General features: G+C 41.8%; 1 protein-coding gene across 1 annotated transcript; it reads left to right on the forward strand.

The window, feature by feature from the left end:
- Positions 1-330: 330 nt before the first annotated feature.
- On the forward strand, positions 331-15231 carry LOC120022412. The gene is made up of 17 exons (XM_038966297.1): positions 331-1717; positions 1978-2117; positions 2224-2295; positions 2376-2459; positions 2583-2729; positions 2819-2899; positions 2997-3170; positions 3288-3337; positions 3459-3528; positions 3621-3707; positions 3801-3899; positions 4022-4102; positions 4211-4315; positions 4764-4871; positions 14381-14443; positions 14623-14784; positions 15106-15231. The coding sequence occupies exons 1-17, from the start codon at positions 1552-1554 to the stop codon at positions 15229-15231; spliced, it is 1815 nt and encodes a 604-aa protein (XP_038822225.1). The 5' UTR covers positions 331-1551.
- The last annotated feature ends 3671 nt before the right edge of the window (positions 15232-18902 follow it).

Here is an 18902-nt window from a genome sequence, read left to right on the forward strand (position 1 = left end):
TATGCTATTCGAGCCATACTAGACTTGAGGCGTCGGGCGAGGGGCCTTCAGTACCTCGTGGAGTGGGAGGGGTACGGTCCGGAGGAGAGATGCTGGGTGCCGGTGGAGGACGTTTTGGACCCTTCGTTGCTGCGGGAGTTCCACCGTCTCCATCCGGATCGCCGAGCGCCTCGTCCTCTGGGTCGTCCCTGAGGTCGGTGTCGACGCACGGGGAGGGTACTGTCACGACTTCCGCCGAAGTCAGTCCCTCTCCTTGTTCGGCCGGCGTTCGGCGGTCGAGGTCACCGGCCTTCTAGCCATCGCCGATCCACTTTTCATTTTCCATTTGTTTTGTCTTTGTTTTACACACCTGGTTTCAATTCCCCAATGACATGTTCATTATTTAACCCTCTGTTTTCCCCATGGTTTTTGTGCGTGATTGTTTTATGTATGTTTGGTCTGTTATTGTGGGCTCGGTATTACGACATGTTATTGGAATATTTGAGTAAAGTTACTTGTGTTACTCATTTCTGCCGTCCTACGCCTGACTCCTCTGCACCAGCTACACCCAGACCACTACACACCTTGTTTGTCTCATTCTTCCAACACCATATTTGGTATTTGTATTTTATAATATACCAACGATATAGGAAAGCATCTGGTGGCAAAATAGCCAAAAACATAAAATGATTAATTCCTTCAAGTTTTACAAATATGCCCAATCAATAGAACATTATGTCAGAAAACAATAGTCTAAACCCAATCACACACTTGGCCCACAGGACGTCATACAACACACACTTGGCCCACAGGACGTCATACAACCACAGGACGTCATACAACCACAGGACGTCATACAACCACAGGACGTCATTTATGGTTGAAAAGTTACCGACGATTTACTCTGAGATTTAACCTCACAACACCAAATATGGAACACATACAACCAAGTGCGGTGCAGTCTAAACTAGCAATGGTCACAGCAAATGATCGTTATTATTTCATCAACGCTGTCAAGTACAAGTATATTAATGTTATAATATTGTAGAGGTCAAGCTAATGATTAATTATATGTAATTTCTAATGAAATCAGGCAAAGAAAACGACTTTTGGACATGAATTTCGTAGCTCCCTCTTGAATTTACCCTTTTTCTCTCTACATTGTAAGTGAATATATAAAAAGAATATATGTCATTCATCAAACGCTTTTATCCAAAGCGACTTAAAATAAAACCTGCTGTCGTTTATGTATGGGTGATGACGGGAATCGAACCCACTACCCTGGCGTTGCAAGCATCATGCTCTAGCAACTGAGCTACGAAGGAGCACGTCAACGTGATTAGAATGATGACGAGCAATTTTAACGGATTCTAAAGGAATCATAGAATTCCAAACTCATTTCTATGGCATCACAGTTGTCAATTTTGTAAACAATAATTTTCGAACGTGTCTTGCCAAGAGACATCTAACCGACGTTCTATGGAACGTTTTCTGTGCGAAAACAACTTCAGTTTGCTGCTGACAACAAACTTGATTGATTTTTGACACCTGAGAAAGAATATCGACTGGAAAATGCCTGGGTGCTTTTCAAAATTGGCGGAGAGAGTGCGTGGACGTCAGCGGCCTACTGCGTCGACAGGTTGTTCAAATTCATTTGTGGCTTGTTTTTCTTGTCTTTTTCTGTTTTGCAGGGTTCGTGAATGTCGACAGGTGGACAGCGACAGCGACTTCGAAGAGGGTATGTGGAGTTTAAAACTCTTATTTTACTACATTTAACAATGTAATTATAATATGCGAAATGTTATGTATTTCTATCATTCCGCCTTGGCAAAAATGCTTGTGCTAGAGATGTTGTAGTTAGCTAACTTGCTAACATTAACTTCAGTAACTGTTGCTAAGCGATTGACTTTTGCTGCCTAGCTAGCTAGTATTAGCAATCTTGCTACGTTTTATGTCCTAACTATTGTTTCTTTTATATTCCAATGTTCCTAATTTTAGAAACAACTGTCCTGGATGAGGTCCAGTTGGATGTGCCATTGGATGATGTGCCAGATGTTCCACAGCTGCCAGTCTTCCTTGGTGTCCAGAATGCTGCTATCATCCTTGAGGATGTGCCAGATGTGCAGACTATCCTTGAGGTACAATTTTCTGAAAGTTTGGGGTTTTATGTTTGAAAAATATCCCAGATATTCAAGTTGTGTCTCTTTGACATTAAACAAATCTCTTGTCTGCTTTCTGCTTTAGGAGGCCACTGGCAATTGGCAGTTGATTCCGATTAGGTTCAGCCCCCTGTACTGTGGGCCTGTTGTGATCAGGGTAAGAGACCCCCCCCACACACAGTCACATCACGGTTACAATGTTTACTGTTTCCAACATGAATGTATTGTAATGTGCAGAACAATGCCGGTCCGGTGGTTAAAGCTTGGAGAACTTTCCAGTTCATCAGCCCCATCATCACCTACATGCGTGGGGGATCCCAGGTATGTGTCTTTGTAACTACCTAATCCTAATCTACATTGTCAGTCATTTGATCTTGATGGAAATGTGTCACAGCAATTGCTGAAGTGGTTTTGTTGATGTTGTCTTGTTGTTTATCTCAACAGCAGGTGGTGGTGAGGATGCACCACGTGAGTAGAGTGAGAGGCCTGGAGACTCAACTGGTGTGGGCCATCTCGAAGGAGACAGCCAGGCTTAGTCCAGAGGGGATCCCCTACTGTGCCACCAAAGTGCAGTCCATTACTTGGATCCAGGTAAGACGTAAATACTACTGAAATAGTATTAGATTAGGCTTTTCTTCACTTATTCCATTTGGCCTTAACATGTATTCTCTCTCTGTCAGCGTGTGGCTGGCAGGGTGACCCACTATGCGTCTCACCTCCGCCACGAGACATCTGTGGACGTGACGCTTGGCTGTTACCAGGTAAATAAACGATTTCCTATGTATATAGACTAGACATTACTGGCCATTTTTGCATTAGATTTGGTGTGTTTTCTAATAACGTGTGTGTGGTAAACAGGTGTGTTGTGTGTGTTTTGAGCAGCAGACTGATGTCTCAGTGGTGTACGCCACTCTCCACATGGGGCTGGACGGGCTTCTCTCCTCTTCAGCGTGGTCGGAGGCTGCCTCCTTCTCTACGCCCACCACTCAGCAGTTCACTGACCCAGAGCCTGAGGGCCACAACTGCTATGAGGTCAGATGTTACACACACATACTATTGACTAGGAACATTAAGATCCTTCCATTGACCGATTGTTTGTTATGTCATTGCATTGGTCACTGATTTTGAATGCTTGTTTTGTTGTCGTAGGGCTGGGAGGAGGACCTGCTGCCTGAGGAGAGGGAGGTTCCTCTGCTAAAGTGAGTTCCTCTAAATGTCTATGTAGTCTGGGCTTGTCAGATGCTGAAGGATAGTGGTCATAATGCTGTTATCCCCCATTGACTCTAATGGTTGACATGCTCCATTCCCTCCCTTTCACAGCCTCTACCTTATCACCAAGAGAGTGGAGGACATCGCCCTGAGGCTCGTCTCCCTGCGCCAGGCCTTCACTGTGAGTGGACCCACTTTTCTTTTTCTCTCTGTGACTTCTTGTTCTGTCTCCTAGAGGAAGATGTCTCACCCTAACTCTTCCCTCTTCCCTAGACCCTGCTTGGTTCCACCCTGAGCAGGAACCGTCTGTTTGTGGCGGGAAAGGTCCTCCTGGGCGCACTGGTTCAGGCCAACCACATGGTAACTCACTAACTCATTCTCTTTCAAGGGAAAGAGAGCGTCCCTGAGGGGATATGTGTTCTGTTCACTAAGATGCTCTTTTCTTTGTCATAGGACGAGGCCAAGTTCATCCGTACCTATAAGGACTTTGTGGACTACCTGAGTGACCCCTCCAAGCGGAATGACATTGAGAGGGAGCTGGCTGAGGCAAAGGTGAGTTCATTATCTCTTTCAAGTCTCACTGACTTCTTCCACATGCATGTCATTTATACATCACAGTAGCTGATCTATATGAAATCATTCCTATTTTCTCCAAACGTGTTTTCTTGTCCTAGATCCATCACGTGAACATGATAGATGTCCTCTTTGAGCTGGTGCTGTTTGGGTTAATGACAGCTCAGAAGTCTCTGATGGTGGTAAGTAGCATCTCACTGGTACATGTTTTGATATCTCTATTAGCAGTTTCACTTAATTTCCTCTTCTCTTCTATTCTCTCCTCTTTTCTCCTCCTTTGTTTCCTTTAGCACCCTGGTGGGTTCATGGAGCGTCTGTACGCTCTCCTGTACTCCTTCCTGCCCACTGCTGCCAACATGGAGCCAGAGGCTGACAGATACCTGCTGCTGCTCAATGTAAGAGTCAAGAGGTTACTTCCTTTTTACTTCCATATTCTTAGTGTACTTCCTTTTTACTTCCTTATTCATGGTTAACCAGGTTCCAATGCCATTTTAGGGGGAGTTTTTCTAATTGTCTCTCTCCTCTTGATAAGCTAGTAACTCAGAGCCATTTTCTATGTGTTGTGTGGTGTTCTCTTCAGGGCGGGCTGATGGCTCTGCTAGATGACATGTTTGGCCAGCAGCTGGCCTGGTACTTTAACCCAGAGTCTCTGGTCACTGAGCTCTCCAGCCTCCTGGAGTACCACTTGGAGAACCTCATGGCCAGCATGTAGTCCTACTGCAGGGACCATACTCCTTTCTCCTTCTCTCTTTTGAAGGAATTGAGGACTTGAAGTGCTTTGTTGTACCCTGATTAGTTAACACCCATTAATTTAATGTATTCTCTTGTTTTCTCTCCCCACAGGATTCTTGTGACACTTTGCCACCCAACAGGGATCTAGACACCAATGCACTACATTACTTTGCACTGAATTTGACATTTTTAAATAAAACAAGTTGTAGTTCAAAAACAGTTTGGTTTCCGTCTCATCATCTATTTGATTTTATGACCATTTCCTCTTCCTAGAGTTATAATGCTAATATTAGATTATTACATGAACAATGATGCTTTACTTTCTGCATATGGAAATTAAAAAAAAACGTTTAGTTGATTTACAGATACTACAGGCCCACACTTTATATGGTTTTGTACTGTGGGTTGTGATACTGTACTATTTAAAAACATGTAGGACTACATACACTGAGTGCACAAAACATTGGGAACATCTTCCTAATATTGAGTTGCACACCCTTTTCCCCTCAGAACAGCCTCAATTCGTCGGAGCATGGACTCTATAAGCTGCCCTAAGCGTTCCACAAGGATGCTGGCCCATGTGTCAAGTTGGCTGGACATCCTTTGGGTGGTGGACCATTGTTGATACACATGGGAAACTTTTGAGCATGAAAAAACCAGCAGTGTTGCAGTTCTTGACACACTTAACCCGGTGCGCCTGGCACCTACTACCATACCCTGTTCAAAGGCAGTTAAATCTTTTTTCTTGCCCATTCACCCTCTGAATGACACACACAATCCATGTCTCAATTCTCTCAAGGTTTTAAAATCTTTCTTTAACTCCCCTTCATCTACACTGATTGAAGTGGATTCAACAAGAGACATCAATAAGGGATCATAGCTTTCACTTGGTCAGTCTATGTCATGGAAAGAGCAGGTGTCCTCAATGTTTTGTATTATCAGTGTGTGTAGTAACCTGGTACAGTATAAAGTATACCACTAGAGGGGATAATTGCTTCAGTCTTGAATGTTACTTCTCACTATTCCTACTCTACATTAACAGTCTGCCATTGTAGACTCCAGTAACTTGGGTATCTTAGTTTTTTATATTTGCCATTAATGTCTGAACCATTTACCATCTTTCCCACTGAAACCAGTAATGTTAGCGTTCATGTGAGAGAGGGTGTAGTAGTGCATACTGACCACTAGGTGGAGTTCATGCAGGAACACAGAGGGTAGAGGCATTCTCCATCACAGTAGAAGGCAGAGTAACCCGTAGGAGCCAATACCCAGTCCTAATGGAGAGAAACACCATAGAAATCGAATGACAAGATTAGATGAATAACTAGAATAGACTCTTTCTATGAGAAATACATGATAAAGAATGCAAAGAACATACTCTACAATGCACATCCTACACAAATGCCTTGCTTCCCTAAAAAATACTAACTGTATGTTACAGCAAATAAGGTGGTACAATGTTAGCTCATGATTATCTATTCAGTACAATGAGTAGCTAAGAGAGATAGAATCTCACCTTCCAGCCTTGTTCACTGAATCTCACATATAATTAATGTCTCTTACAAGCCTGACGCCCACTGTTGACATGTCTGTGATCTGAAAGGGACCAAAAAATATGTCATGAACCAGGAAAGACTAATGTACACTTTGGATGCATTGGATTTCAAATGAAATGTAAACGCAACTTAAGTAATTTTGTAATTGGGATATCTATCCCTTTAAACTGTGCATAGAACAAGTTTAACTACAAGACAAAAAAACAGTGTTGTCCCCTGACCTTGTATGTATACTGGGCAAGGGCAGGTCGTATTTGGGCTTCTTCTTATGGGGGTTGGGTTTCAGGGCGCGTGGGGGGCGACAGGGGGCCTGGCTGGCCCTGAAGAAGTTGGTGAGATGAGTACTTGAAGGCTTATATCTATATTTTGGCATGTTGGATGTTGATTTCGGGAGGCTTCCATCATGGAAAAGGGACCAGACCACTTTTTTTGTTAGTTAACCTAAACGAATCACAACCCTCTATAGAATAACAACGGTGACAACAGTTAACTGCTATTTAAGTAATAGTTTGACTGTCAAATCCATGTATTGGTGTGTGGCCATTGACTTTTATGGAAAGACCGCCCCAAAATTTTCTGTGCCATTTCCTGGGCATTTCATTAACTCTGCGTTCTAAGTTCTGTGCATCCCAGCGCTTGGAAAAATCAATGGTACAAAACCTAAGATATTGATCTGTTTAAAACAATCAATCTTATGTCATCGTGATGTCCATAAACTTTTAGACTAACATCACCAATCTGAGGTTAACATTTTGTCTTATGGGGTGAAAATGCAAGCTTGTGTAAGGTAGTAACACAAACTGTCCGCATTAGGGAAATTTGCGCAATACACCATTTACTATGGCAAAAAAATTCAACATGTCAATTTAAGATGATTGTATTTGTTGCCTACTCAGAAAGTATTACCAAAAGTACATATATTTCAAGGGACATAACACTGAGACCCCTGGACATGGGTGGGAGAATATTTATGTGACTACCTAAAATGGGGGCTCACCAGCACCCCATCTTATATGTCCAACCACCCCTGAACGTCAGACTCTATTGAAGCACCTACAGTGGTGTAAAGTACTTAGGTAAAAATACTTTCAAGTACTACATAAGTAGTTTTGGGGGGGTATCTGTACTTTACTATTTATAGTTTTGACAACTTTTACATTTACTTTACTACATTTCTAAGGAAAATAATATACTTTATACTCCATACATTTTCCCTGACACCCAAAAGTAATCGTTACATTTTTAATGGCTAGCAGGACAGGAAAATTGTCGGTTGGATGTACTGCCAAATTCTCTAAAATGACGTTGGAGGCGACTTATGGTAGAGAAATGAACATTCAATTCTCTGGCAGCAGCTCTGGTGGACATTCCTGCAGTCCGCATACCAATTGCACATTCCCTCAGAACTTCAGACATCTGTGGCATTGTGTTGTGACAAAACTGCACATTTTAGTGGCCTTTTGTCCCCAGCAAAAGGTGCACCTGTGTAATGATCATGCTGTTTAATCAGCTTCTTGATATGGTGCACCTTTCAATGTGGATGGATTATCTTGGCAATGGAGAAATGCTCACAATTTTTTTTTTTAGGCGTATAGAACATTTTCGGGATCTTTCATTTCAGCTCATGAAACATGGGACCAACCTTTTACATGTTGCGTTTTTTTGTTCAGTGTAGTTTATTTTATTACAAATATAGCAGTATACAGTCCTCCAGATATCTGTTGACAAGGACATACATCACTGTGTATTTGTTCCTCTGTACCTACAAAAATGGCCCATTTTTTTTTTTTTGCCACTTTCCATTGTTACTAACTTGTACTGGTTAAAAGTATGAGTAAAGAAGAAGAAAAAAACGTGTACGTTTTGCAAACCATGTTTAGTACATCTAAAAGAGACAATGAGAAATTCATGGTTCAACAAGATATTATAGCCATCAAAAGGGTCGAATTTTAGCATTGATTGCACTTATGATACAGTACTTTACAGCTTTGATTGGTCACAGAATATATGACCTGAAGGGGGGATGTAATTATCTGAATTACTGTAGATTTGAATAGTTTAGTTAATCAAAAGTGAAGTATGGTTATAAGTCCAATGGGTGTTGTTCATATACCACTCTCAGACTCAAAATCAATATATTAGATACATACTATTTATCAGCATATTGACAGATTATTGCTATCAACTGCTGGTTGCAAGTTATATTACCCTGTTTGTATCTTTTGGAACAATAGCAATCAAGTTGATTAAAATGATGTAGAATAGATAGATGGGCTACCACTGGTGTTACAGGCATCCATAGGTCTTGACCACCATGTTGCGATGCTTCTTTAGTATCACGTTGTTGTTGTCATCGTGGAAGAGTACAGAGATGGGACTGAGCTTGGTGGGTGCGCAGCACGCTTTGGGAACCTCATCCGGCTTCAGAAGGTGAACCTGCCATTGAAAACGGTAAATCAGACTCATTCATACATGCACTTTCATATAGTCAATGATAATATCCTGTTATAAAAGAGATATGGGTTATTTAAGCAATAAGGCCCAAGGAGGGGTGGTATATTGGCCATATACCACAAACCTCAGAGGTGCCTTATTGCTATTAGAACACCTACTCATTCAAGGGGTTTTCTTTATTTTTACTATTTTCTACATTGTTGAATAATAGTGAAGACATCAAAACTATGAAATAACACAAATAGAATCATGTAGTAACCAAAAAAGTGTAAAACATATCAAAACCTGTACGTCAAGGCTGAGAAATGTCTGTTCTTCCAACAGTCCGTCTCCTTCCTAGGGTACCGCATTTCCACTCAGGGGTAAAGATGGAGAGTGACCGCATTTCAGCCGTGCGTAATTGGCCGACTCCCACCATGGTAAAGGAAGTACAGCGGTTTCTAGGGTTTGACAACTACTACCGGAGGTTTATCCGGGGCTTTGGTCAGGTAGCGGCTCTCATTACCTCACTGCTGAAGGTCCTCTTTTTCCTGTAGTCCACAATCATCTCCTTTGTCTTGATCACATAAATATATTTTTAATTTGAGGTCTTTCCCTGTGCTGAAAATCAAGTATAGTTTGGTGGCAAGTGCAGTGTCCTGTCTGTTTGGGAGCAGTTATCAGTTGTGTACAATGCATATGTCTTAGTAAAACGCCCTTGATGTTTATTATGATGTTATGGGGGTGGGGAGGGAATGCAACAATATTGTATATTGTTTGGGGAAAAAATATGGGGTCAATTTCACGCCTTAAGTATTGAAGTCAAAATGAAATAAATCGTAAACATCAGAAATAAAGTTGAAAATGTGAAGAATGAGAGAAGTGATGGATGTTGAGAGAATCGTTTGTAGATTTGTAAACAAAAGGAGCAAAACTAATTTAAAAGCAGAACAAATTATTTGAAAACTAATTTAAAAATAGTATTTCATTTTAACTTTGCAAACAACCAACCCTATTGAATCCATTTCGCTCTTGCCTGCAGTTACTACCTTTGGGTAGATGACTTGGATCTTTGCTTTCACTGCCAGTTTTTTTTTCGATTGCGAGTTTTGGTGGTTTTATTTTGTCCTATTCAGTTGTGTAATTTTATGATTTCATGTCTATAGACTGTTTAGTGAGGAGCTAAACCGGAAATTGCTTCTGCTACATTTTTCAACTACCATCCCTGAGATGACTAATACAAGAAATGATTGACAGTCATTTTCAGCGATCTATAGAACCGGTCTAGTTTCCTGATCATATTGGAGCTCCCTGCTATGTGTTGCTCTGGATGTCTTAGTCTAACATCTGTAAGTAGATGCTTAAAAACCTGTAGAATGAGAGTAGTTACTCAATATTTTTCTGTTTCTCAAGGCTCAAACTCCTATGGGTCCATTCGGCAAAACCACTCCCACCATCACCGACCAAAGTTGCAGCCATTGTGTCCTTTCCAAGTAGCCTATATTTTTTGTATTTAATTACTTGTAAACTTCATACTTTTTATCAGCTCCAATAGGCCTCCAGTGTTGTTTGCTTGAACAGTCACTGAGGCTGTATTTAACGTTAAACAATAGTTATTTCAGATGCAGCAGTTTTAGATACTTAGCTAACTAGCATTGATAGCTTAGCACCAAAGATACAGGCTGAGAGTCTAGGATTCCTGTACATTTTTCCTGTAAATGTCGTTCTTCTAACAGGCTTAATGTTACATCAGAATTTCTGAACCAAGAGGAGCAACATCACAAGACTTTCTTGAATGCTTGTGAATCAAACCAAGAAGACCAGGGCGAGGTTTGAGAAGTGGAAAATTCTTGCATTGGTTGTTAATTTTGTCAATCTAAAGGCACAACCAGAATTCGAGCCAATAATAAGTAGTTGAACATGTTACTCCACAACCTTGTGAAAATGACATGTTTTCATTTTAGTCAAAAACAACTTTATCGAAGGAGCCTTTTGATTTGACAGCCTGCGATTTGAGATTCTTGGATCCAACGGCCGTGTCTTTGTGAGACGCAGAGTAGGTGAACGGATGATTTCTGCATGTGTGATTTCCACCGTGAAGCAGGGAGGAGGAGGTGTGATGGTGTGGGTGTGCTTTGCTTTATTTAGAGTTCAAGGGACTCTTAACCAGCATGGCTACCACCGCATTCTGCAGCGATACGCCAGCCCATCTGGTCTGTGTTTAGTGGGAGTGTCATTTGTTTTTCAACAGGACAATGACCTAACCCACCTCCAGGCTGTGTAAGGGCTATTTGACCAAGATGAGTGATGGAGTGATGCACAAGATGACCTGGCCTCCACAATCACCTGATCTCAACCCAATTGAGATGGTTTGAGATTAATTGGACCGCAGAGTGAAGGAAAAGCAGCCAACAATTGCTCAGCATATGTGGGAACTCTTTCAAGACTGTTGGAAAAGCATTCCAGGTGAAGCTGGCTGATAGAATGCCAAGAGTGTGCAAAGCTGTTATCAAGGCAAAGGGTGGCTACTTTGAAGAATCTCAAATATAAAATATATTTTGATTTGTTTAACACTTTTTTGGTTACTACATGAATCCATATGTGTTTCATAGTTTTGATGTCTTCACTATTTTACAATGTAGAACATAGTAAAAATAAAGAAAAACCCTTGAATGAGTGGGTGGCATCCAAACTTCTGACTGGTACTGTATAGCTTACACCAAAGGGTAAAATCTATATATTTTGAGCAAAATAGTGCGTCTCAGCGTCTGTGGTCTATGATTTATGCTTAATGATGTGGACTGCAAATTACACCATAATGGGGGTAGGCCTGGGCTCACAGAAATAAGAATGAATAGAATGGGCTTGGAACTCTAACCCTGGAAATTGACTGGTAAACTCATGGGTACACTGCCAACGGCTGCCTGGTATTGTGACGCAATAATTTCAATTGTATTTTGGAATTTCTCTTCATTCTTATTTCTAAGCCAGTTTAATATTCAGTAGCATTCAAGCTTTGGCAACCTCAGATGAAGTACGATGTTTTACCGGCTCATTTTGGAGACCGAAGTAGGCCTAGACTTGTAGCATGGACGGCGACGAGGCCCGAAAAGTAAGTCAATTTCTATCGCTATAGGCCTACCTTGAAATGATTGACTTTAGACAGTTTTTGTATTGATTACACTGAAAAATGTATGGAAAAGGGTGCATGTCTGGGGTTATGTGTAAATCCCCTGCTCCCAAAAAGGCTCTTACATATTCATTTTTATTTACAAATACAAAAAAATTGCATGGATGGACATTGACAGGAATAAAACCTAGTATTGACGTGGTTGTACTGTCCTAATACACCCTCACATGGCAATTTTGATCCGCATAGATACTAATCATCTAGACCACAGGGATTGGTGGAAGTCATGCAAAACAGTTTTTTCCGCATTCATGTAAAGATGGCACTGAAGCAGACACATTGAGCAGACGTTTGGCATGTCAACGCTTGTTGTACTAATTACATATGCCACCAACAAAGGGGATGGATACAATTTGGGATTTTAACTTTCCTGACCAGGACAGTCACGCAATACTGGAATATAAAAGAAAACCAGAAACCCTGAACATGTGAGCAGCTATATTATTAATGAGCTAGCAATGCTGTGTGTGCGCTCATCCGGAAAACGAGTGTGCGTGGCTTTTGACAATTCAGTATGGGGTGCACGTCCAACTGACCGTCAGCTGGCTAGAGATCGTGTGTGTGGTGTAACGTTACAGATTCAAATAACCCATTGAATGTCAGAATACAACTACAAGGATTATATTAATTATAGGTATAATAGATTGAAGCTAGTATAAACTGCTGATCATCTCTTATGGGAACATGTAGCACAAATCTATTGCTTCATGCTAATGCTAGCTAGGTAGGTTTTGACCTTTTGGTAGGGGCGCGTCAGTTTTAGCTAGGTGGCTGTCACTGGCTAGAAATCGTGTGTATGGTGTACTGATTCAAAGAACCCATCAGATGAAATTTCAGAATATAATTCATTATATGGCTAATAGATTGACGTTAGTATCAATTGCAGATATCTGATGAGAGCAGGTCGCATTGTTAGTCTATGCTCGCTAGCTAGTTAGCTAGCTTAGCTTACTAGCTAGCTAATTAATTTTGATGTCGGATCTACTTAGCTAGCTAGTTCTAACCAGTGTCTGGATATCGGCGTTTCAGAGCAAGTTCAACCATCATTTCCCCCTGGGAATGCTGTGTCATGGTGTTGTATCCCTAGATTAGCAATGTATGTGTGTGTAGCTGTCAGTCAGTGTCATACAGGTTCGATTGCATCACTATCAGAATAAAATGATATGATACCAAGGTAAAACGCAGTAACTGCAGCCAAGGGCAGGTTGAAACCAAGCTAAAAAGCACTAAGTTCAGTTACTCCCATTTACCTTGGTTTCACAGTAACCTTTTGCAGTTACTGCTAATACGACCCCCATTTTCTCCAAAACACAATACAATAGAGGCAGGAAACGTGTCCACTGACTCGCCAGACATGACCCTATGTGAACCAAGGTCCTCTAGAAACGTGTCCACTGACTCGCCAGACATGACCCTATGTGAACCAAGGTCCTCTACTCCACCAATTAATTCACACATAAAACGGTCAACCGAATCGTTTCTAGTCATCTCTCCTCCTTCCAGGCTTTTTCTTCTCTTGATTTTATATTGCGATTGGCAACTTTCATAAATTAGGTGCGTTACCGCCACTGACCTCGTTCGTTTTTCAGTCACCCACTTGGGTATAACCAATGAGGAGATGGCACGTGGGTACCTGCTTCTATAAACCAATGAGGAGATGGGAGAGGCAGGACTTGCAGTGCGATCTGCATCAGAAATAGAACTGACTTCTATTTTAGCCCTTTGCTATGCAGACGCTCGTTGGCGCTTCCAAGCAGTGTGGGTGCAATAATTGAATAATATAGATTTCTAAATTCATTTTGGTGTAGTCAGCCTGTTAGTCGTGATAATGCTTTAAATCCATCACTGCAAATAACTTGACAGTTTCGAAAAACAAATACATGTGGATCACATTTTAGGGTTGAGGTATGAGTCTGTGGAGTGCACCTGTTGCAGCATGCCCAGGCACAACTGGAGCTGCGCTTTATGGAGCGGGCACACCATAAATAATCCTGTAGACTATATCAATAGGTTAAGGCTACAATATCCTTTCATAGTGTTTATATCAGTACAACAACATAGGTCTATCAGATAGCGGACGTTTGGGGGGCATATGGCCTACCTTTTCTGGAGACACAGGATAATCAAGTTTCAGTTATGACATCACTTGTTTACAATATTAGTCAATATGCCTACAATGTCAAAAAGTGCGGGCAAAGAAGAAGAACATGTGAGTAGGCCTAGGATAATGCTTTGTTCGTTCTTCATGTTAATGTCGCTTCACATTTGTATATTTCTAAAGATGGATGATGAAAGTCTATGAGATGAATATGTAGCCTACAGAATCAGTCATCATATGTAGGCCTACGGTTAGTTGACTACTTTAAGAATAGTTTAACAATGTAAATGGATCAAACAAATTTGTTTTAGATATGAGCTTGGTTCAACATTTTTCATGCAAAGTGAATTGGCAAAAGGTGGAATTATTGCAAACCAAGTGACAGGGATGGGGTCTACTATCAAAACCCCACGTCTAAAAAGTTTTGTCATGATTGTCTCTGTATTTGTAGGGGTTACAGGAAGCCCCAGAGAGGACATTCCCTGTATTCTTCAGAGGAAAACTGGGGGAGAAGGTTAGTGTGATAGTATGACATTCCAAATGATCTGAGATCCTCAATTTCTTTCAAATGAAATGTTACCTAATTATATCTTTTTAATGACTTCCTTCCCATTTCCAGTCCTAATTCCACAACCATTCCCACTGAAGTATCCATTGCCCTGACATTGAGGTTTGTTAAAACACAATCCACAGCTCCATCAGGAGACCCCCGGGTTTGACCTGTTGGACCCCAACATGAGAGTCATGGATGTTAGTTATAACTGCCTCCACGACAAACACCTGAAGAGTTTTTACCGCCATCCGGAAAGGAAGAAGCGGCTGGTGAAGCAAGGCCTCATCACCTCAAATGAGAAGGCATGGCAAACCTCCTTTTTCTTTCCAAAATCTTAAAGTGACACTTATATGGAACTGAGAAAATTGGACAGGTGTAAGCAATATGATGGCTAGGTGAAATGTTTGCCATTTTGCTTAGTTTACACAAATCCAAATCTACAAGTGCATATGGTCATTGTTAGTGCAGGTTGTAAAAGAGAATGTGTTCTTAATGTCTTACCTGGTTAAATAAAGGCAAAATCAATCAATATTGGGGTAGGGGTTAGAGGTAGATTTGGGATTGGGTGTTTGTACACATGAACTTCCTCTAAAAATGGCTCTTTTGTGGCTCCTCCCTTTCAGGTGCTGTGTACGTGTAAAGAGTACAATCGCTACAGTAGCTACATCAAGTCAGTTCAGTTGCTGTGGGAGAAGCAGTGCTGTGCCCAGCAGGTTAGAGTGGTCTACTTTCTAGATGCACAATTATAAAAACACAAAAGCTATATTGTAAGACACACCTTTCCATGCGTTTTATTTCAACTGTGTATGTAACTTGCTGCCGCTCATGGATCGGGAAAGGGTTTTCTGATCACGTGACAAGACCAGGAAAAACTTGTGGAAGGCAAGGGTGCAAATTAATCTCTCTCTCTCTCTCTCGCTCTCGCTCTCTCGCTCTCTCTCTCTCTCTCTCTCTCTCTCTCTCTCTCTCTCTCTCTCTCTCTCTCGCTCTCGCTCTCGCGCTCTCTCTCTCTCTCTCTCTCAGAAAATGCTTTTGAAGCAGTTCCTAGTCTTGCAGCAGCAAGGGGAGGTTCCGTCCCACATCTCACTGACGGATATTAGAGAATGGCTCATTGCCAAGGGTAGAAACTACTTCAAGAACACGTGAGTGTTATTAGAATCTTTTACCCAAATGTGTTAAAAAAAACATAAGCAAAGGTGTGGAATCACGTTGACCTCCTATCTAGCAATAACTTAAGAAATAGATATGGTGGACAGTTTGAGTTGTAGAAAAATGAAGGTAAATCATGTTTGATGTTCCCTTGTATGTGAAGGTTTCAGAGTGAAATGGAAGAGGGGAAGAACCTTCACTTGGCCGAACTGGCTTGGGATGTGAAACGACGCCTCAGGCTTGAGGAGCTGGAAAGAGAAGTGTGCAGGGAGCTGCGCCTGGAGCGCCGAATCCGCTGGTCGGTGATTGGACAGGTAAGGATGGAACAGCGGCACTCCTAGGGCTGATATCAACTCATAGTTGCTTAAGCAGCAGTAGGACCTCAGTGTTTCTGTTGGTATCTTCATCCATTTGCCTCTCTCTCTCACCCGTCTCTCTTAGCCTGGTAGCCAGATGGGAGATTGGAGACCCCTGGGCATGGAGACACACACACCTCTGGGAATGGACTTTCCCTTCAGACACTCCACCTCCTCGATGGACACTCTTTCCAGTCAGATCTCGACTGAGAACCTCGAGGTTGCTAGGCTACATACTGCCAGACCACGTTCTGCCAGACCACCAACTGAAAGACCTAGCAGTGACTCTGATCACTCTGGAACCTTGTCGACTGTGACGACCTGCTCACCACATTCAGCTAGCCCGTCAGTGGTAGGTCATTTTGGTCATGAACATGTTCCCAGCTTTCATTCTTTGGGGGCTGTAGACATATTACTGCTTCCCTGTCTCCCATCTCCTGGGAAATCCATATCCAAGTACAGTTGCAAGAAAAAGTATGTGAACCCTTTGGAATTACCTGGACTTCTGCGTAAATTGGTCATAAAATGTTATCTGATCTTCATCTAAGTCACAACAATAGACAAACACAGTCTGCTTAAACTAATAACACACAAACAATTATACTTTTTCATGTCTTTATTGAACTCACCGTGTAAACATTCACAGTGCAGGGTGGAAAAAGTACAAAAAAAGAAATGTCCCTTTTTCAAGACCCTGTCTTACAGTTGGGATGAGGTTTTGATGTTGGTGTGCTGTGCTTTTTTTTCTCCACACAGTGTTGTGTGTTCCTTTCAAAAAACTCAACTTTAGTTTCATCTCTCCACAGAATATTTTGCCAGTAGCGCTGTGGAACATCCAGATGCTCTTTTGCGAACTTCAAACGTGCAGCAATGTTTTTATTTGGACAGTCGGTGGCTTCTTCCGTTGTGTCCTCCCATGAACACCATTCTTGTTTAGTGTTTTACGTATCGTAGACTCGTCAACAGAGATGTTAGGATGTTCCAGAGATTTCTTTAAGTCTTCAGCTAACACTCTAAGATTCTGCTTAACCTCATTGAGCATTCTGCGCTGTGCTCTTGCAGTCATCTTTGCAGGACGGCCACTCCTAGGGAGAGTAGCAACAGTGCTGAACTTTCTCCATTTATATACAATTTGTCTAACCGTGGAGTGATGAACATCAAGGCTTTTAGAGATACTTTTGTAACCCTTTCCAGCTTTATGCAAGTCAACAATTCTTAATCTTGGGTCTTCTGAGACCTCTTTTGTTTGAGACATGGTTCACATCAAGCAATGCTTCTTGTGAATAGCAAACTGAGTGTTTTTTTAGGGCAGCTCTAACCAACATCTCCAACATCTCTAATCTGGCTCAATGATTGTACTCCAGGTTAGCTGACTCCAATTAGCTTTTGGAGAAGTCATTAGCCTAGGGATTCACATACTTTTTCAACTTACACTGTGAATGTTTAAATGATGTATTCAGTATAGACAAGAGAAATACAATAATTTGTGTGTTATTAGTTTAAGCAGAATGTGTTAATCTGTTGTTGTGACTTAGATGAAGATTCAATCAAATTTTATGACCAATTCATGCAGAAATTCAGATAATTCCAATAGGGTTCATATACTTTGTCTTGCCACTGTATTTGGATGATATGATGTGATATGCGTTTGCCACTTTGGTAAATGTAAAACGTCTAGATGAGGAGGATGATTAAGTTGCAACAATGGAGACCACACATTTGATATAGAGTAATTGCTAAAAAATATGAAAGGTATACTTGTTATATTTACGTTTTTTAAAATTTGATATGGATTAACATGTGTTTTGATTTCCAACATACTGTAAATCTTAATCAATTCTGTTGATGTACCTTTCTGTGTTCATATACAGATTACTGTTAGGGACTTGCTGCTCATGATTGGGCACATAACTAGCTCAGTATTGGAGGAGGTAAATAGCATCCTGATCCCTGCCTTGGTTGACCTTCTAAGGCTGAGAGCTTCAGAAAGTGCTGCAGAGAGTATGCTCTCCATCAGCAAAGACACCAACGAAGATTCAACCCAGGGCTCTGTCAGCTGTACCTCCCTACTCTCCAAAGTCAATGTGATCTGTCTCACTCAGAGTCCTGCCAGTAGGTCCTCCCCAATCTCCATTGATGAACCAGTCACTGCTGTCCAGACTTATTGTAGCAGCAGTTCTCTCTCCAGTGAGGAACGAGCACACTCTTCCTCCAGTCAGATCTCTACTAAAAACCTCCTGGCTGCTAGGCCACGTTCTACCATGCCCCAATCTGCCAGGCCCCAATCTGCTAAACCACCACCTGCTAAACCACAATCTGCTAAACCACCACCTGCTAAACCACCACCTGCTAAACCACAATCTGCTAAACCACAATCTGCTAAACCACAATCTGCTAAACCAACACCTGCTAAACCACCACCTGCTAAACCACAATCTGATAAACCACCACCTGCTAAACTACAATCTGCTAAACCACAATCTACTAAACCACCTACTGCCACTGACTACTCTGGAACCTTATCTGCTGTGGTAGGTTGTGGGCATGTCATCCCTGTCAAACTGACCTTGGCCAGTTTCTCCTCCTCTAACACCAGCTTCCCCTCCAGCCAGGGCTCATCTAGCAGAAGCTCCCTGGTGTCTACCACTTTGAAACTCTCAGCCACTGACATGCCTCCCAAGCAGAGGTCAGCCAGGAGCACCTCCTTCTCCTCCTCCTCGGACTCCATCAAGCTTTTAGACAGAATGAGTGACATTCCTTGCTCCCTGGCTGTGAGCTCTATTTCAACTGTTCCTGGACCTGACTCTAGCAGGAGCCCTATGCGGGAGAATCAATTTGCTACTGAGGTCTCGTCGATCTGCCTCAGCCAAGATAGAAATGGCCAAGGAGGGAGTGTGACACCTCCAGCCCCTTTG

The sequence above is a fragment of the Salvelinus namaycush genome, chromosome 27 (assembly GCF_016432855.1).
Source record: "Salvelinus namaycush isolate Seneca chromosome 27, SaNama_1.0, whole genome shotgun sequence".
Lineage (NCBI taxonomy): Eukaryota > Metazoa > Chordata > Actinopteri > Salmoniformes > Salmonidae > Salvelinus > Salvelinus namaycush.

Excerpts from the sequence above, each read along its gene's own strand:
- LOC120022412 (XM_038966297.1), top strand. The coding sequence starts at position 1,552 with ATGCCTGGGTGCTTTTCAAAATTGGCGGAGAGAGTGCGTGGACGTCAG. Across the intron at positions 1,718-1,977 it reads CGACAGCGACTTCGAAGAGG|AAACAACTGTCCTGGATGAG; the intron begins GTATGTGGAGTT and ends TCCTAATTTTAG. Across the intron at positions 3,708-3,800 it reads TGGTTCAGGCCAACCACATG|GACGAGGCCAAGTTCATCCG; the intron begins GTAACTCACTAA and ends TCTTTGTCATAG.